General features: G+C 37.0%; 2 protein-coding genes across 2 annotated transcripts in view; one reads left to right on the top strand and one right to left on the bottom strand.

Moving 5' to 3' along the window:
• The first annotated feature begins 1,919 nt into the window (after nucleotides 1-1,919).
• LOC135612220 (cysteine-tryptophan domain-containing zinc finger protein 7-like) lies at nucleotides 1,920-13,818 on the top strand. The gene is made up of 11 exons (XM_065108231.1): nucleotides 1,920-2,461; nucleotides 3,233-3,305; nucleotides 3,389-3,522; nucleotides 3,749-4,111; nucleotides 4,184-5,568; nucleotides 5,687-6,147; nucleotides 6,225-8,293; nucleotides 8,382-8,533; nucleotides 10,882-11,042; nucleotides 12,063-12,223; nucleotides 13,199-13,818. The coding sequence occupies exons 1-11, from the start codon at nucleotides 2,312-2,314 to the stop codon at nucleotides 13,388-13,390; spliced, it is 5,301 nt and encodes a 1,766-aa protein (XP_064964303.1). The 5' UTR covers nucleotides 1,920-2,311; the 3' UTR covers nucleotides 13,391-13,818.
• A 2,273-nt stretch (nucleotides 13,819-16,091) lies between these two features.
• LOC103974683 (nuclear cap-binding protein subunit 1) overlaps nucleotides 16,092-19,768 on the bottom strand; it is a 30,356-nt gene continuing 26,679 nt past the window's right edge. The window contains exons 15-19 of the mRNA XM_065108230.1: nucleotides 18,849-19,337; nucleotides 17,271-17,570; nucleotides 16,733-16,914; nucleotides 16,533-16,638; nucleotides 16,092-16,412 (exon numbers count right to left, since the gene is read on the bottom strand). Coding sequence (XP_064964302.1) covers nucleotides 16,302-16,412; nucleotides 16,533-16,638; nucleotides 16,733-16,914; nucleotides 17,271-17,570; nucleotides 18,849-19,337 — 1,188 coding nt within the window. The 3' untranslated portion in view covers nucleotides 16,092-16,301. The remainder of the gene's footprint in view (nucleotides 16,413-16,532; nucleotides 16,639-16,732; nucleotides 16,915-17,270; nucleotides 17,571-18,848; nucleotides 19,338-19,768) is intronic.

Here is a 19,768-nt window from a genome sequence, read left to right as displayed (position 1 = left end):
GTTGACAAGTCTTTTCAGTCCAATCAAAGATTAGTAATTCATTTCCTCCTCTAATTCATTACTAGAAGGATTAAATATTTATTTGGGTGACTGTACTTGGAGAGAGAGGTGTCTGCATGTCCTCCCTTATATTTTAATTGAACTGTGGTACTTGTTTCATGCTTTTGATTCTTTCCTTAATTTCTTTCATGTACCATCCTTAATAATTATGTTTACTACTTGCTGCCACTAATATCATTATTTTGAAAGATAATACTTGCCATAATCTTCTCTTAATATAAATACTATAATAAATATTTTTTTTAAGTATCAAATACTATAGCTGTTAATTTATTTTACTATTCTGAATTAGATGTAAAATCCTAAAGGTTAAAAAAACAAATAGAAATATTATTTATTTATGTGGAAATATAAAATAGTCCTTGAAAACCCTAATTAAATAGTTCATTATTTTTAATTGCTATATTTACATTTAAAAATATTAACAATTAAAATATTTGAATCTTGTATGAGAAGATGTAAATGATTTAGTTTTTGATAGTAATTATTTTTTGTTTGATTATTAGTAGTTTCATAAGAAGTCCGGAATGGGTGGCGCCGTTATACCTTTACTTGCGGTTGACAAACCACCGTACACCATCGCATCGGCGTTTCTCTTCCCTGTCTATCAGCCACGTGGACAACTCCTTACGTTTCAATGAAGTACAGGTCAGTAAAATTACCTGGTGTCTCCGCTGAACCCAGTGGATTGTTTCCGACACGCGGAGTTGTGTCGAGTCTACTCTGCACGGCGTCCCTGCCGACAGCCGAATTCCAACCAAACCACCGCCCAACCACAGAAATGTATTACGAAAAGACTTCCTTACCCCTAACAGCAAATGAATTCTTCATGTTGTCCGTTCGTTTTTAGGACGTAATGGTAATTTCACTGTTCATTCAGTGCGGTGGCATAATCCGCTGCTTTAGCTCATATACCGTCTTGGTGTGGCTGGCCTCTAATTCGTTGACACCTAAAAAACTATGGTGGCCACGGGGGTGACAGACAACGGAGGACTGCCACGCGACTCGCCGCCTAGGTCTCTTGCCGCGAAGCAGCAGGCCGCGCCCGCCAAACTGGACGGTCGCGAATCGTTAGGCCCACGCGTCACGCGTCACGCGACCAAGGGGCGGCGCGGCCTAATCACTCGGACCGCGGGAGGCCCGTAAATAGACCGAGCCATTCGGCAGTCTGTTTCGATTGCACCATACAGCCTGAATTATCACGTGGCGACTTATTTCTAAAGACTGTTCGGGTCCCACTGTGTGTCGAGAACACGCGTCTACAGAAGGCATGGCGGTAAATGAAGAAACGAGATTAGAATTTGACAGCCGTTAAAATCCTGCAGAAAAATTCACGTTTGCATATTAACCCTTTTAAGAACTATAAATGCACAAAAGCCCCTTTAATTAATTGCGCTTTGTCCTTTCGTAATTAAAATTTGACCTTATTATAAAAAGAATAAATCAGAGCACTAAATTGCTTTTGGTCATATTCATCATCACAAGCGTAATAATGTAGCTTACTAAATATGATGCAAAATGTCTCTTTATTTACTTCAATCGCTGTTACTATAGTTCTAATAGCTGTCATTGTATATTGGTTAAGTCAAATCTAGCAGTCGATACTCACCCTTACATATACCAAATCTAATCTTTTTTAAGTCGTATTAACATATATTTAAAGGAAAATACTTCAGATATAATGGTTAGAAATAAGAAAATAGTTATGAAGAGGGGTTTTTATGCAAAAACGCAAAGGATCATTCTGTCCCACGATTCGGTGTCTTCCGTTGTCACAAACGCCGTCTATCGAATTTTTTGATATTAATATAAGAAAGGCAATTATTATTATAGTTAATTAATTAATTATTTTCCTTCCTCTCTCTCTCTCTCTCTCTCTCTCTCTCCCTCTCCAGAGAAGAACACCTCTCTGAAAGAAAGACCAAGATCGGAAGGAACCCCACGCAGGCGTTCGTGGCGATCGCCGTTTCCGATCTAGCTTTCTGAAGTTTCGATCCACGTCTCTAATCCGGATCTCGGAGACCGCCCCGCCGTGGTACGCTAGGACGTGGATCGCCGGTGGATTCGGCAGCCGCCCTCGTTGGGGAGGGATTCTAGGGTTTGGACCCCGGAAGCGGGTGTCCCGAGCTTCCATAGGTGGTGGGAGGAAGGGGATTCGAGGGTTTCGGGTTCTCCTCTGTTGGATTTTGGTGTTAGGTGGGGAAGAGAGGGACGGAAGGAGAGAGGAGGAAGGGAGAGGGCGGGGGATTGGATGCTGTCGGTGGGACGAAGGGAGGATGGCAGACAGGGGTTAGGGTTCGGGGGAGGAGGGATGGACGAGGATAACGAGCTCGAGGAAGGCGAGGCGTGCTCCGGTCAGGAGGACGACCCCTCAATCGACCCCGATGCTCTCTCCTACATCGTAAGGCCTCCGAGTCGGTTTGAGTTCCAGTAGCTTCAATTTCCTTTTTTTAGTAGAATTTTTGGAGCTTTCATTATTTGAGATCGTATGCCATTGAGGGAACCTAACTCAAATTAGTATTAGACATGGGCATTTGTATGTTTTCGTTTATTTTAGTGTTATACTTCCCTTTTGGTGTTTGATTGAATATTTGATATTGTTGTTGATGTTCTTTTCTAGAACATAATTTGTAGAACAAATCAAATTAGGTAAAACTTCTTAAGATGGTCATATTTCAGTTAAGACAAAAGGCAATTCTGTTACTCTGAAACCACGATGCCTTCATTTTTAAAAGGTCTCATTTTGCTTCAAGGGGTGATGCAATTTTAAGTTCTTGAGATGGTCATATTTCAGTTAAGCCAAAAGACATTTGTTATACTCTGAAACCTGAAAGATCCTTTCTTTCAGTTTAAATAGTCTTGTGTTACTTTAAGGACCTGTGCAAGTTAAAGTTCTTGCAAGCTTGTTAGCTTGCGTTGCCAGCATCATGGCATCACTGGAATTTCACAGTGGGTTCTCTCTGGAAGTCCTAATATGGCTCTTGTTGTCTTATGCATGGAAATTACAGGGCTGGATGGTACCTGTCTTTCTTGTCATGGGATTTTAGTAACGTCCACAATCTTTGGAACAATGAAAAGATTTTTGAAGCAAGCATAATGTCCTAGCACACACTGGCACTTATAGCTGAGATTTGATATGGTCATTAATTGTGTTGGAATTTCTTTTTTCCAGGATGAAAAAATCCAGGATGTATTGGGACATTTTCAGAAAGACTTCGAAGCTGGGGTCTCTGCAGAGAACTTGGGTAAGGCAGAATAGTAGTCTGCAACAGGATATTGGTCATGCAAATCATGGTACTGATGGTGTGAGAGTTCAACTCATTAACAGGTGCAAAATTTGGAGGATATGGTTCGTTCTTACCTACTCATCAGCGTTCTCCTTCCATTTTATGTCAACCTAGAAGTCCACAAAAATTGCCAAATCAAAATGTCACCAGATCTCCCTACAAATCAACAGTCGAGGTACATTCTTTAATTTAGGCTATGTTGGTTGTCATATTCCAAATCTCAGCATGAAAATTTGGACAATTGGTTCTCATGCTTTCATCATTGATACACCCACATGCACAGCTTGTTCTGATTGAGATAAAAGAAAATTACACTGGAATTGCTACCACGTGTCCCAAATAACTACATTTCACAGCAGTTTAGCAGAGGACTTTTCTGATGTATTACCTTATATGTACAGGTCACGAATCAGGACAATTCAGTTACAATGAGTTCACCTTTTCCCAGAAATAACACTGTTGCAGTGTCACTACTGGACAACTCATATAAAACAGACAGTTGTGTGAATAAGCCAAATGTTCAGGAGCCTAGTTCAGAGTGTTCTTCATTTAATAAAACAACCAATGGCACTGACCACAAAACACTGAAGGTTCGCATCAAAATGGTTGATAATAACTTGGCTAGAAATAATGCTGCCATCTATAGTGGGTTAGGCCTAGATTATTCTCCATCTTCATCGTTTGAGGACAGTCCTGATGGGAACGAAGGGGTTTTTCCTGGATTCAGGGATCTGCCTGATGAATCTCCTGGGACCATCATCCAGGTAAGCTGCTATTGATCTCTAGTCATCTTTATGCTGAATCTTTGCTAATTCCTGTATAAATTAATCAAGCAGGTTATGACATGTTTTGCGGTTCCTGGTGGCTTTTTGCTTTCACCTCTTCAAGATAATCTATTTCACTTGACCGAAAAGGATATCTCCTATATCAAACAAAGCAAAAGACATAAGTCCTACAAGGGATTGCCTGAAACAACTATAGACTTTGCAGACTCTACTACACATTCTAGAGAAGTAAAAGGTCAAATGAAACAAACAAAGGCAAGGGGGCTGAAAGGGAGACCAAGTGAAATTAAGGATTCAGAAGGCAAAGATAATATTACCTTCGGTAAGGAAATTGAAAGTGAAACCCACTCTGGACGAGAGCCCACTTCTAGTTCCTTTAATATGCCAGCATCCTCCATCTCAAAGAATGCAATCAAAGAAGCAAGACCAATAGTTGGGAATGCAGTAAAGATTGACAATAAACTGTTGGATCAACCAAGTGAAATGAAGAAGACCTCATTGAAGGACCAATCATCTTTTACTGGTTCTGTGAAGGAATTATTTGAAAGTACACCAAATAATGACATTGACAATTCAGGAAATGAAGTCATGAATTCAAGAGGGCAATTGACTGCAAAAGTTAGCATGTCAAAGAAAGCACTTGAAGAAAGAAATAAGGATTATCTAAAGGATAAGAAGTCTGATTTACAGAGAGAACGGAGAAGCAATATTGAGAAAGATTTGGATATTACAGATACCCACTCAAGTGGACACAAGAGGAGCAATGAGCAAGTATCTGTACCTACTGATCGCTTTAAACCAGGTTCTTCACCATCCAGGGAGAGGATATTGCAACAAAAGGAACAAAGGTCTGACAGGAAAAAGAAACTGAAGGTAAGTCATACCAATTCCGAACCATTTGGGGAAATTCTGAAGGATAATGTAAGTGGTAATGTAATTGCAACGACAAAAGAAAAGAAGAAAGCTTCCCATTCAAAAGCAGACAATGCTCAGAAGAAGTCCAAGGTTTTAAAACCACGTAAAGATTTGAGTGGGTCTAGCTTCAGTGAATCCCATGGAAATGTCATCTGGGATGTCAAAGCTGAAGAATTTGAAAATGGAGTTGGTTTACTGAATCGTTCAAAGGGTAAGCAGAAGGCTGTGAAGTGTAAGCATGAGAAGAAGCCCATTGTGTCTACCCAAGCATCAAAGGAAATGTCTGGTTGTAATAAGGTTGAAGATACTCCAATTTCAGGAGCATTTGTTATTGAACCTATACTTGCACCTTTGGCATGCAATGCCCCAGTTACAGATGCAACTGTTGCCCCTCAACCTCCTGTTGTTATTGAGGAACACTGGGTATGCTGTGATATATGCCAAAAATGGCGTCTCTTACCATGTGGGACCAATCCTGGTCATCTTCCCACAAAATGGCAATGCAAATTGCTCAATTGGTTGTAAGTTTCTCTTCATAGATGAATGCAAAATGGTTCCTTTTTCACTTAGTCTCCTTTGCTTTGCACCTCTTTACGTTTTCATAGTTTATTTAATAGTTTATGATTATATACTATGTAGGCCAGGGATGAATCGATGCGATGTCAGTGAGGAAGAGACAACAAATGCTCTACATGCATTATACCTTGCCCCTGCCCCAGAAAATGGTGCTAGCTTAGAGGGCCGTGATGTTGCTGCTCCTAGTGCATCTTTGACTAGTGGAGTGCGTCTTGGTCAAAATCTTGAACTTCATGTGCAAAATGTGCCTATTACTGAGAAGAAAAAAAGTGCATTAAAGGATGCTTCAAGTATACCAACTCATTCAACTCCTACTCAGATCCCAAACTTTGTGAAAAAGGATGAGCAGGCCTTTGTTAAATCTAGAAGTTCAAATGACACAAACCTGTATCTTCATTCTGAAATAGACTCATCAAGCAAAGGTGGCCTTGGTAACACAAGCAGACTAACTGATTTCGGTGTGGAAAAACATAAGCCAAAGCAAAAGGATAAGCATAAAAATCGTAGGGGCAATTCAGATGGAGGTACCATTTTACTTGCCATCCTTTTTTAGTTTATATGAACAAACTCTGTTCCCATTTATATTTCTTTTGTCTTTCAGGTGATCATAGCGGAAAAAACAAGAAACATTCAAAATCAGAAAACCAGAGAGGCATCGATCAAGATGATCTTAGAACTTCTAAGAAAGCTGGGAAGGAAAGCTTGCAATATACCAATAAAAGTTGTACCAGCGATAATGTAACTGCAAAGGCTTTTGAGGTAACTGACGTTGGTGGTTATTCGACTAAAGTAATCACAAATGATCATACCAGATGGGACAATAATCCCTTTTTGAAAGACTCAAAATGTGACACTAAAAGCAATTCCTCTGCACCATTTAAGAAGTCAAGGGATGAGGTTCAATCTATCACAAATTGTGAGAGTAAGGACCATGTCAGTGCTTCAGATGTAGAGAAGTATAGTAATCTGGATGTTTCTGTTAAGAAGAGGAAAATGAAGGAGTGGCAAGAGAGTCAGCAGAATCAGGAGGGACTTGTGAGTAGGCAACATGTGGGAGAAAATGGGGTTATTGTTAAAGGAGCTCTTGGTGAAAATGAACCTGTTAAGGATAGGAATTTTGAGTTATTGCTGTCTGAAAGAAAGAGATCCAAGACAAGTAAGCTGAATAGTAAGATGGATAAGAATTATACCATGACCAAAATGTCTTTGCATGCTAGTGGAGAGCATATACCTGATGGAATGGATGAGGCCCTTTATGTTGTGGAAAAAGAGCATCGGTTCAGTCAGAGCCAGGAGAATGCAGCATCCCTGAGGGAGCTAGACTTTGATTCCTTGAAGAGGGATATTGCCTATGCACAACCACCTGTAGCAGCTAATTCAAGTTCTTCAATGGTTTCAGGTTCCCACAAAAGTAGATCCAATCTTCGGGAAACAAAGGGTTCTCCAGTCGAGTCTGTTTCTTCATCACCTTTGAGAATATTGGGTATTCAAAAACCTTCATGCAAAAGGACCTCAGAGCAAAAAGATTATGCAATTAATCCTGATTCCTCTCTGTTGGAGAGCCCCAAAAGGTGTTCAGATGGTGAAGTTGATGGTGGAAATGGTCATTCTGGTAAGTTCAGAAAACAAATTTCTATTCAACAACAATCTTTTGAGAGTCATAGAGTGGCAGGTTCTGGAACTCTTGATTCTTTGGGAGAGACATTTGACTATTTAGAAAAGGAAAAGATCCAGTTATCTGTTGGCAAATCTGAAGAAAGGTTGCATGTGAAAAATGGTGCTTCTGATGATTTCTCACCTACTGAGCTTGGAGAGCAACATCCATATAAATATGATATCCAAGACCTGGGTAAAGTGAATAAAGATCACCTAGTGAATGAGTCTAGTCAGCGGAAGTCTAGTAAGAGTTCTTTAAGTTCTAAAGGGAAACATAGAGGTAGCAAATCTGATTTAGGTAAGAATAAGCTTAGGGTTTCTGGTCCTTATACTGTGAACAAAGACTTTCACTCTACAAATAATGGCAGCAGCTGCAGATTTGAGGCCACTTCGGGTTATTGTGAGGATGGAAAAGATGATTTTGATGAGAAGGATGAGAAGGATTGCTTGGGGAAGAAAGAACCTACTTCAAGGTGGATGACAAGTAGGCAATATAATAGCACTAATTTTACAGTGCAAGATAATGTGGATTCTAATGCTCCCATCATGCATTCTAGTCAGCAAAAGGACATAGAATCAAAAGTTCCCGTCTGTGGAAGTAGACACATTAAACCAGAATTTCAAGTGAAACCTTCTTTCCACAATGAAAAAGAATTGGACCACAATCATTTGGATAAGATTGATTTTCCAGAACCGCCTTCTGGACTAGGAAAGTCACAATTGAAACTGACTGCTGGCTGTAAACAAGATACTCAGTATCGGATTCCTCATATGGTCTCTTCTCCTCTCAAGGCAAGCAGATTGGATGTTGGGATAGTTGATGCAGTGAATGCTGATGCATCAAAAGTGGTCAAACATCATAGGCAGCCAGAAATCCACCATAGATCACACCAAACTAATATGAGACATGCAACTCCTAATGGTCCTGACACATCCAGTCCATTAAGAAAGGAACATTATTCTGCTGTTATGAAAGAAGCAAGAGACCTAAAACACTCAGCAAATCGGTTAAAGGTTAACATCACACTTTCATGTATCACTCTTTCCATCTTTCAATACAATTGTATAAATTCGTTGCCTACTTCAATGGATTGTCTTGCAGAGTGAAGGACTAGAACTCGAAAGCACTGGTCTGTACTTTGAGGCAGCTTTGAAGTTTCTGCATGTTGCTGCTCTCATGGAACCTGTCAATCTTGATAGTGTTAAACAAGCAGAAGCTGCACAAATGTACTTTGAAACAGCAAAACTCTGCGAGTAAGTCAATCATTACGATGATTTATTGGTAGGTTGTCTTTTGTTTTAATTGAATATATAAAGCTGTTTATAATATCAACAAGAGAAGTTTTCTATCATCTGTTAGTGCTATTAGTTTCGGCTATTTTGGGACCCTTGCTAGCCTTAGAAGATTGACGACCTCCTGTTCAGGTTGGCATCCTAATGGTTGATTCAATTTTTTTGTTGCCAATGGATAATTGATCAGTAGTCTGATTAAATCCTTAATACTGTTGATTTATTCTTGTGGACTCCTTTGAAAAGCACACTCTAGCTTATGGTTTAAAATCTCAGGTATTGGACCTGTATTGGTCACTGGATCGTTCAGTATGGGTCTGGTTCATACTGGTCTACTGAGACGTGGTTTGTTGGTGCTTTCTGTGGTACCATGAAAAAAGAGGGGGTGGATGGGGAAGATTTGAGCCGGCAATGGTGAGAGGCAGATTACAAGCGGGAAAAAAACAGTTTGAACCAAACCTTGGGAAGGTTGGTCCATGTGCCTGTTCATTATTGGACTGGTAAATATGGCTTGGTATTTGACCAGATGGGTGGTATTTTTAACCAGCTAACAGTGAGTTTAAAGAAATGTAAACAGCCAAGCTCATCCTTATTAGTCTCTACTCTTATAAGAACCTGGGTAGTTTTAGCAGATTGAGGGCTAGCATCATAATGTTCAATTCCTTTTTCTGTTTCTTCAATGGGTAACTTATCAGCTGTATGATTAAAGCCTTAATACAATCGATTTATACTCGTGGACTCTTTGAGAGGCATACTTCAGCTAACAGTGAGTTTAAAGGCAATATATGTTTAAACAGCCCAAAATCATCTAATTTTCTTGTAGTCAATGTTGTAGGACCATATATTTGTAGCTAGGACACTTATATGGGTGTTTGTACCAAGTTTTTGTTCATTGCATGCATCAACCAAAACAATACTTGATTTCAAACTCATACCATTGACATGACTAACGATGAAGAGACACTTAAATTGACATAAATGGTAACTTTTTTTATTGAAGATTTAAGAGAGGGAGTTTTTTTTTTTGTATGCAGTTGTGAATTTTCATCTAATTTATGACTAATAAAAGAAACAGTAACATCTTGGCTAAGCATTACCTATATGGTTTGCCCAGATAAAGGACTCAAGGGTATCATTTTGACATGTTGGTGTTAATAATTATTGTAACTTGTTTATGAGCAATGCATACAAAAGGCCACCAACAATGCAGTTCTGCTAGTAAATTATCTAGAATAGCATGTGCATTTTGATTATGTTAATTTTTAGAAAGATCATCTTTTTAGAGTCTATGTTACCATTTTTCAAAATAGCAACCTATGTTCTTGTACGACAACCATCTGTTATGAAAAATGGATGCATGCTATCTTGCATTTCCATTATTTTCTTGGTTTTTTTCTTCGATTTTGGATATGAATGTTGTTGGAACCTATTTTTCTTATAAACAAGGATTTTTTTAAAAAAATCCATTGTAGACCCATATTATTTTTGAAAGCTGTTATCAGGATAAAAATTCCATGCAATTTGAACAAATTGCTTAAACATTAGCAGTATAAAAAAAAATGTAATGCCATTTTGTGTATTATTTCTGATGATTGACATTGTGTTAAAACATATTTTGAGAGCTTATCATGTCAATAATAATAAATTGAACTTTGCAAAATTTTTGGAGATAAGCTTTAGGCATGATGTTCAATTATCTTTCTGTACAAGCTAAAGGGTTGGACAAAATCTTTTATCTTTTCAATGTTCTAAGGACCAATTATATCATGCAGGTGGTTAAATACAATGTAGCATATATGTCGTATGTGGGTGCATATGTGGTCAGATAAATGATTCATCTAAATAATTAAACTCTGTAATCAAGTTCAAAAAAATTTTGCTCAAAAAAATAATAGATAAATATAAAAACAAATTTAAATCTTATAAAATGATATTTAATTTTTTTTGGGAAGTTATTTAAGTGTTATTTTCTGAGGAGCATGTGAAGGTAATGTGATTTACAGTACTAAATATTATAGTTGTTGAAAATAATATCAGAGAAGGGATTATAAAGCATATACGTGATTACATATGCCTCATAGGTACATAAAGTTGTACATCAGCTGCACAGACATTTGTGGTTGTACATGCCACCACACATGACGTGAAGCCAAGATTGTGGTTGCACTGCATACTGAGACCGTATAGGTCCTATGTGATATGGCCATATGACTACATACACGGATTTGCCTGCATAGGCTGCCTAATAAAGCATCAAATTTGTTTCAAAACTTTATGATAAAATTCTCATGGTGTATTCTTGTTTTTGACAGATTTGTGGCCCATGAGTATGAGAAGGTCAAGGACACGGCTGCTGCAGCTCTAGCATATAAGTGTGTTGAGGTGGCTCATCTGAAGTCTGCTTACTGTAAAAATCCTAATGCAAGCAAAGACCGTCATGAATTGCAAGCAGCTTTGCAGTTTCTTCCTCCAGGTTGTTGAAATGTGTAGCATTTTTACGAGTTCTTTAAAGATCCTAACTAGAATAGCTTTTAGACATTAGGTTAATCTATGTGACAGCTCTTAGAATGCTTCTTCTAAGGTTCTTAAAGAAATTTTTGCCTGCTTATTTTTTTTCTGCCATGTCTAAATTGGGTTATTAATCATTGCTGGCTACTTATGGTGGTTGAGATGAATGGGATGGAAATATCTATGCCTCTAAGTAGTATATTTCGTAGGATTTTTTTGAGAATAGAAGCAACAAACAATGTATTTAGTCATTTGCCTGTCAGTGTCTGCACCAGAAGAAGGTCACTTCTAGTCTCTGGCAATTAATTTTTAACAAACCTTTAAACTGTTTATGAAGTTCATCTTATATGTATTTTATCCAATGAAAGATAAATGAAGTGGCACAAACATGTTTAAAAGAGGCTAGTAGGTGTACCAGTCGAATCAGGTGATGTTGGTACAAACATTTTGGACAACTCCTAGTTTGACTGGTGTTACTGATCGCACAAGAAGTCAAGAATGGGAAAAGTTCCATACAGCTGATACTGAACAATTGGGAATTATGGCTCATTATTGCGTTTAATAAAGATCATAGTTCACATTTTTCCTATTGATTTGACAATTAAAAAATTTATATTAGTATTCAGATGACTGTAGATCTGGTTTTGCTGGTTAAGTATAACACACATGTAAAATCTGTAATAAAAAAATATATATATTCCTTTTGAGCGTGCTTGTCATTAAAAGGTTTGGACCTTTTGAAAGGGGTATATTCTGTCCATGATTTCATCAGTTTTTATTTTTTCTTGCTTAATTATAGTTTAACCATCAAAGATACATTTTAAATGAAAATGTTTGTTGCACTAAGCATAGGGCTTTTTTTTTTTTTTGCAAAATTGACGGCACTCGAATATTTCTTTCTTCATATTACATGCTCATGTTTCCATTTGCTCCTTTGGTTAGTTGCAGACTGCCTTGAATTTGACTATTTTCTTTGCATTTTTAGGAGAATCACCATCATCTTCTGCTTCAGATGTTGATAATTTAAACAATCAGATTATATTAGGAAAAAATGCTTCAACCAAGGCTGTTAGTTCTCCTCAAGTTGCCGGCAACCATGTTATAGCTGCACGCCACCATCATCAAGTTATGCGGTTGCTCCATTATGTAAGTACATTAGACTATTATGAAGTTTTGGTTTTATGTAAGTGCATTAGGCTATTATGATGTTTTGGCGACTATAGTTTTAAGAAATGATCACGTGGCACTTCTCAAGATTTTGTTATCACGTAGAAGAAGCATTCAGCCTTAGAAGCATTCTAGGGTTATCAAAATTGATGGCACTTCTAGTCACATGGCAGGTTAATCTTGCAGAAGTAAAGTCCTCTTACTAACAGGATGAGCTCATTATCTAGATAGACCTAAATGACTGCAACAAGATTGTAAGCATGCCATATCTCATTGCATCATGTAAAACCTTGTTGTCTTGTAATGAGATTCTGCTTTGCTAAATCATGTGCATATTCAGGTTTGACTTTACTTCTGCAAAAGGAAGCATCTTGGCATATTATAACTCTATTCTATGAATCCAGCTTGCCAAAGTGGTATGGAAACAACATTAGTGTTGACTGAAACTTTGATATGCCTATTCTGATGAATGAGAAAAAGAAGGTTAACAGCAGAATAAGATGATAAAAAGAAAACGTGAAACGAGGTTTATAGTTATACTCTTCTATCGAAGAAACACAATGTTTGACTACTTAATGTGACTGCTCCAGTTTTTTCTTAATAGGGTTTTATCAGGCGCTACTCACTATCTTAGAAACTACTATCATTTTAAGAGTTGCAAAGCCTCTCTCACAAAGCCAATTAAATTTTGAATAATGTAACATAGAGTTGAAGGACCAAATTCAATTAATTAATCCACATCCACTCAGACCAATTTAGCTGCAAAATGATGATCCTATGATTGCCTTTAATTGTGACTAATGGCCCAAATGCTGATTATTGTTTTCTTTTCCAAACATTCCAAACATATTGTTTTTTCTTCTTAAAAATTGTTGATGATAGCACCTGGATTGTAATTGGTTATGTTTTCTTTTCTGTGAGTATTAAGATTTTTCTGATGGTGCTTGATTGCAGACAAATTATCTAAATTGCGCATTTGAAGCGACTAGGAAAGCACATATTTGCCTTGCAGCTACTGTTGACAGCTTTGGAAAGGACAGAGTGGATTGCCTGTCTTCTGTAAGAAAGGCTCTTAATTTCAACTTTCATAACGTCGATGGGTTATTGCGACATGTACGACTTTCACTGGATTCTATTGGCCGTTAAAACCTTGAGATAAAGGAAGAACACTTCTGTGAATAGAAACTGTCAATATCTTCTCATCTGTTGCAGTCTCGGCTTTCCAGAAATGCTGGGGTGGAAATTAGTGCGTGGTTGCATTTCAACTTCTCTGATAGAATGGATTTCTTCCTGAAGAGAATTCTAGGCTTTTTAAAGGAAAATGTATATAGAAAGATCGGCTTTGCAAATTTTGTATAGTGTTTTTTGCAGCCGTTGTTTTAGAGATTGACAAAGGCATAGGTTATTGTTAAACAGCATTAACAATGTGAGACACGAATTGGTTCTCTTACTAATCTGTCTCAAACAACGTGCTACACAAAACGTGAAGGTGTATTTGTGACTCCAGATATGAATTTGAGTTCTCTGTTCGAAGTTCCATGGTTGAATAAATTGGCATGTTATGGTTTACCTTATCTTCAAGGCTTTTTCCACTGTTTGCTTCAAGATATTTGGGAACTTGTCTGGAACTGTTACATACTTGAAATGTTTCTGCTAAGCACAGTTGGGTATGAAGTGCCAAATATCTCCTTTTTCAAATTGTTATGAAGCGCACCACATTTGACAGTACCTATCATGGTATGTGGTGTCCTTGTATATTTGGCCACACTTGCTCTTAGCTGCTACTTGTTTCTTTTTTCTTTTTAATTTATTTACTTGAAGTTGTTTATAATTCTGGTATTTACTTTTCTTATACTTTTGTAGGTTCTTTTGATTGTGAATGAGGCAGAACAATACTGAGTTGTATGAAGACATCTAGTTTGTAGGTTATCTGACATGAAGCTTTTGCTAACCTTTCCTTAATAGGTACAAGCATTTGAAATTTCCATTATGCTTCTCATTATTTGCATGAGGATTAACTTTTAATTTTTTTTACTCAGTGCTGTAGGATTGTAGGATTTCTATAATATTGTCAGCAACACTAACAATAGCTGGGGGCAAGAGTACAAGTTAGGTCAATGTTGCTGTCAGTCTTCAAGCAAAGAGTTCCAAAGGTAAGACTCCTGAACAACAATTCATAAGATTTATCAGTGAAAAGGCATATACAATTTTACAATCTACTCAGGAATGAACACAATGAACTCATTAATTTGTTGAGATATTAGGTGAACTTTGTTAAGCTCTTTGGTGAAATGCCAGAACTAAATCTGGAGAAAGAGTAGCACACAGAAAGCAAGAGTGTAGGCTTTCTCAACAATTAACTCCACCAACAATTTTGATTTGAACTTGACTAAAATTGATACTCAGTCTAATGTAATTTGGAAATGTGTTATCCTCTTTGCAAGTTCTTTTGTCACTGAACCGAAGTCGAACCATGCACGATTCAACTAATTCATTGTGGGATTCAAATATTTGAATCCTGACATCATGCCTTAAAACATTCCAGACTTATTACAAGGTTTTGTCAAGGATTAAGTCTTTAGACTAGCAATAATATTCTTTAAACATCATTTTCAGTCTTATTAGATATTGACATTACATGTCTTGTTGCTTACTGGCGCTCGCTAATTTTCCGTTCTTTCTGTTCCAGTTTGTATGTGGCGTGACGTGGCAGCTATATGCTATTATTTCTACTTTATCATTAGTTTTAGTTGCAAATTGTACAGATGAGTGTTTGGAGTTGCAACTCTGACCCTGTGTCCCAACTGTAATTAAATTTTACTGAAATGAGATGATTCATCCCTTAATAAAAATTTGCACAGCCAAGTTAACATGAATTCTGCCACCACTGTTTACTGTTCTTGGTTGCATCATTGGCAACATACAACACTTGGTTTCTTCTTGATAGAGCTGGCGAAGTTGATTAATGTTGTTAAGTTGGCAACCTAGTCCCATCTTACATGCTGTATTTATTTATTATAATGAACATTATCTTCTTAGACTTGGAATAATCTGTTGCACTTGGTCATCGTTTCATCATATCTATCTTGTTGGTGAGGGACATTGTTCCACTTTTATGTTAAACGATCAGACTTATTAGTTATTTCTGACCGTCTGCTTCACATGATTTGCTAGCTGCAGTTGATTTCAAGAGCTTTTAAGTAACCCAATAACCCTTGCGTTGGTTAATAACATATTACCTTATATTACCTTCTATAGTCAGTTATGTTTAGCATCTTGGTTTTATATATATATATATATATATATATATATATATATTTGGTAGATCACCACTTATATTGTTTGGTAGATCATCTGAGAGGATAGTAAAGTGGAAAGGAAGAACAAAGTTTAAAGAAGGATAGCAAAGCTTGTAGAATAGCAGATGAAGACCCTCAAAATATTTTTCTTAATTATATAATTAGCAAGTTCTTAGATTAACCTCTCTCTAAATATGTCAACGATTAACACACATTAATGGTTAGCTATTATAATCTCATTAATAATCATTGAAAGTTAAGATTAATGTATATTAAAAATTATTTCTAACAGACATTGGTCGATCACTTCGCCTCATAATTTCTAACAGATGGATCGCTTAGGAAGATCACAATTGCACAAGTACCATGCTCGTCAAAATGTCACCAAGCGCTAATATCTCTGGAAGGCCACACTGTCCGTCGACGTCATGGAATTCCACCGATACACGATTTACCTATAAAATGCCACCGTCGATATCATAAATTACATCTATCATTTATTTGTGTGCAGCAATCACCAATTGGGAATGCCAATTAATGCAACATGATGGGCAAAAAAAAAAGACCATTGTGTTAAAATACATTACATTGTAAGGAAAAGAAATACATCTCAAAATTCTTTTCAATACAGAACTTTGGTTACAAGACTGAAATTAAGATGGAATAAATAGTATACATCCAGAAGAGGAAGAAAAAAAAAAGAAACTAAACTATTAAGTGAGGAATCAACTAAACAAAGAAATGAAAAATCAAAGATGTCACATTTCTGTGGTTGATCGGCATAAACCAGAAAAGACAGCTTTCCTGAAAAGCGGATGGATATCTCCACCAAACACCTCAGCTTCCAGTGTTTCAAGATGTGGCCAAACCTGCCAACGTTGGAGTAAACCATGGTGAATAAAACAGAACAGAGACTATGAGATATATCAGATCTGGCATACACTGCCCAATATTGACTCTTAAGGAACATATTGATCAAACAAACTAACCTCTGTTGCATACTGCCTTGAAAATGCTTTGACGTAACCCAATGTGCATAGGCACCACTGGTCTTGTTCTTTAAGACTGTAGCGATGAGTTACCTTTTCACCATTCCTTGGATCATCGAAATAGGTTCATAAATAATCTCAAAAATTGTGAAACTAAAATTTCAATTACAAGCAACAAAGATGCCATTATCAGAATTTACCTATCATCCTTTCTCCTGTTATCATGGTCCATCTCCATGGTAGATGACTCCTCCAAATCAATCGCCATGGAATCTATATCTTCCTCATCCCGTAGTTTGGGAAAAGCTCCATCAGCAGACACAGGAGGCAGGCGTTCCGTAAGCACATTTGCAAAGCTCTTATATAGTGATACAAATAAACTCTGTTTATCAAGAAAGGTCAATAAACAACAAGGCCCGGAGATTATCGAAAGGCATGATGCAACACACATTTGTCTTTACAGCACCTGTTGAACATCTTCATCTCCTATTTTTTTTTAATACATGCAAAAGCATACATGATTTGCAATGCATCGACTCATTTAGTTGAAGGAGGTGATTGTGACTTTTAGATGTTTGCTACCGACTTCACATTGTTAACAATTTATTTTGCTTATTTTCCCTTTAGCAAATATGTTATTCGCATTAAATATTCAAATGCTACAGATGGGACATCACCATTCTTGTCAACTATATGATAAAATACATATAATAAGTTGGAATCACAAGTCAGACAGACCTTATTTTCTTCAAGTGCTCGAGCAAGGAGAGCATCCTTGGCTTCCAAAGCTTCTCTTACAGCTATCTCATCATCTTTTGCCTTCTCAGCATATCCTTTTAGGCGCTTCAATCTTCCTGGTTTTTCAGCTTGGACAGGTTGACCATCCACAACCTCGAGCCGTGTTTCAGCAGCCTCAAACTCCTTTAAAGCCTTCACTGCAACATCCTCAGCTAACAAAACACTCTTCTTAAGTGTTTGAATTTCCTTTCTAAGATCAGCGATGCGGTTGTAAGTCTTGTTGATGGCATTCCTAAGAATCTATGAGACAGAATTTGATTGACACCTTTAAGGATTTATCTAAACCAGAAAACCCTTACAAAATATTACTTGTTTCAGCTAAGCCAAGCATGAATAAGAGTGCAGATGATTCATGGACTCTTAATGAAATAAAGAACTGAAAACCAAATAAAAAGTTCAATTAAAAAAGTGAGCAGGCACATAGAATTGACAAGTTGCAATCACAGAACAGGAATGTTAGGCCATTGTCTTGTGATCATGGAGAATCCTATTAAAAATTGCCAACCATGTTGATTAATAAAGAAAAGAGATAACACCAAATATAATTGCTTAGAACACTAACCTAAAAAAAGCAGATCAGAGTCACATCATAAATCACATGCTTTTTGACAAGAATTTAAAACTTAAATATACAGAATAACCAAGATCTAAATAGCCAGAATGCTGGAATTGGTCATGGCTGAGACACCATTGAAGAAAATTTCTAGCATACTATCTACTCTCTACAATTCAGAAAAATTGCTAGCAATATGTTATTAATTAGTTCGGAGACCAAAGTTTCAAGGACAAATACTAACAAGTAACAAAAAAATGATAATCTATTTTCATAAACACAGATTTACCAAACTATGATGAAACTTATAATACTGCTCACAGAAACAAGGTTATAGAAATTTAACATTTTACAAAATCACATTTTTCACATAAAGATGAAATTAGATAATACAGGTTGCTGCAAGCGCAAAATTCTGTCGAACTACTTTTGCTTTACACTCAAGAAAGAACATGAACTCTTAAATGGAACAAACCTAGGTTTGCAATACCATCCTGTTTGGGCAGTATTTACTGGTCCAACGGCCTATCAATACGTGGACCAAGGTGAACTGGCCAGTACATCCGATACAAGACTTGTATTGCCGAGACTGCCCACTACAAAACCTGCATTGGGCAGTTCCTGTTTTTTCAAACCATTTTTCAGGCTTTTACCAAAACTTGGTGCATATAAGTGCATCGAGTCGGTACACAGGTACGGTATCAATCCGAGCCTGACTAGTTGACTACCTGTGCACCAAATTGTGATCTTGGAACAAACTAAAAATACAATATACAAATGAAACCAGTAAATGCTTGGAGAGAACATAAGCAAAACATAGGACTATATACTATTAGGTGGAGATGTCTGCGCGAATTTATGGCCAAGAAACTCAAGGTTTTCAATGTTCAATAACTGATGTTACAGTGACCAAGTTCTTAATTATAAGTTTATGCAATATAAAAAATGATAAATATAGGGCTTACCTCCCATGGACGATCTGAAACATGGAATTGTTCAATATTGGAAAGAGAAAAGACCCAGCTAACAATAGCCAAATTGGATATAATTCGGTAACCCATCATCCGATCAATGGCTATAGCAGTCATCTGAGTATTATTCTTCCAGTAGGAACTCACTTCATCTATTAACAACACTTGCATATTTTGATCAGTGCACAATTTAGCAATGACTTGACCATATCTCTCCAAGACAGTGATCAGATGAGTGAAACTCTTTGAACCAATATCCAGAAGGGTCTGAATTACAACTTCAATTGCAAACTTTGAGCCATGAATTTGAATTATATTTTCCTCTACCCATGAAGTAATCTCACGGGCAGTCTTCCTTCCTCGAACCATTTCACGGAACTCCTTAGAAAGTGTATAGCCATGATCTTCTTCAGAATTGTACTTGAAGCTAGATACACTCTTTGGTGGAAGCAACTCTTCAAGTTCAGGTGCATTCTCAATGCTCTGAAAAGGATAGTATAGAAGTATGAGACTTATTGGTAAAAATACCAGTGCCATGGAGAAGGTTATGTGGAAAAACACAGCAGTAATAACTAATATGTGTATATTGCTTTTTCTGGGCATCACAGGAAAAACATGAAGCTCCATAAAATAGGTTTGCCAGAAATAGCTAATGTGAACCTAAATAGAAAAGCACATGCTGGCTTTTCTATTTAGGTTCAAGTCATTGGAATGCAGCACGGTGACCAGATACTGAAGTATAAAAGCATAAGGAAATACATATACAAAATCAGTGTTCATTGTTGACAGTGACAAACAATAAATGATAAAGCGTCACAGCCTAAAATTAAACTAAATGAATCGAATACAACAAAAGGAGATGATTGAAGTACATTATCGTTGTCTTGTCCAAGCACAGGAGATAAAAAAAGTTT

Source organism: Musa acuminata, chromosome BXJ2-5, assembly GCF_036884655.1.
Source record: "Musa acuminata AAA Group cultivar baxijiao chromosome BXJ2-5, Cavendish_Baxijiao_AAA, whole genome shotgun sequence".
Lineage (NCBI taxonomy): Eukaryota > Viridiplantae > Streptophyta > Magnoliopsida > Zingiberales > Musaceae > Musa > Musa acuminata.
This window is presented reverse-complemented; position numbering and strand designations above follow the sequence as displayed.

Bases quoted from the DNA above. Each gene is read 5' to 3' on its own strand.
- LOC135612220 (XM_065108231.1), top strand. From the start codon at position 2,312: ATGCTGTCGGTGGGACGAAGGGAGGATGGCAGACAGGGGTTAGGGTTC. The intron at 8,294-8,381 runs GTTAACATCACA...ATTGTCTTGCAG, and splicing joins ACTCAGCAAATCGGTTAAAG to AGTGAAGGACTAGAACTCGA. The intron at 11,043-12,062 runs GTTGTTGAAATG...TTGCATTTTTAG, and splicing joins TTTGCAGTTTCTTCCTCCAG to GAGAATCACCATCATCTTCT.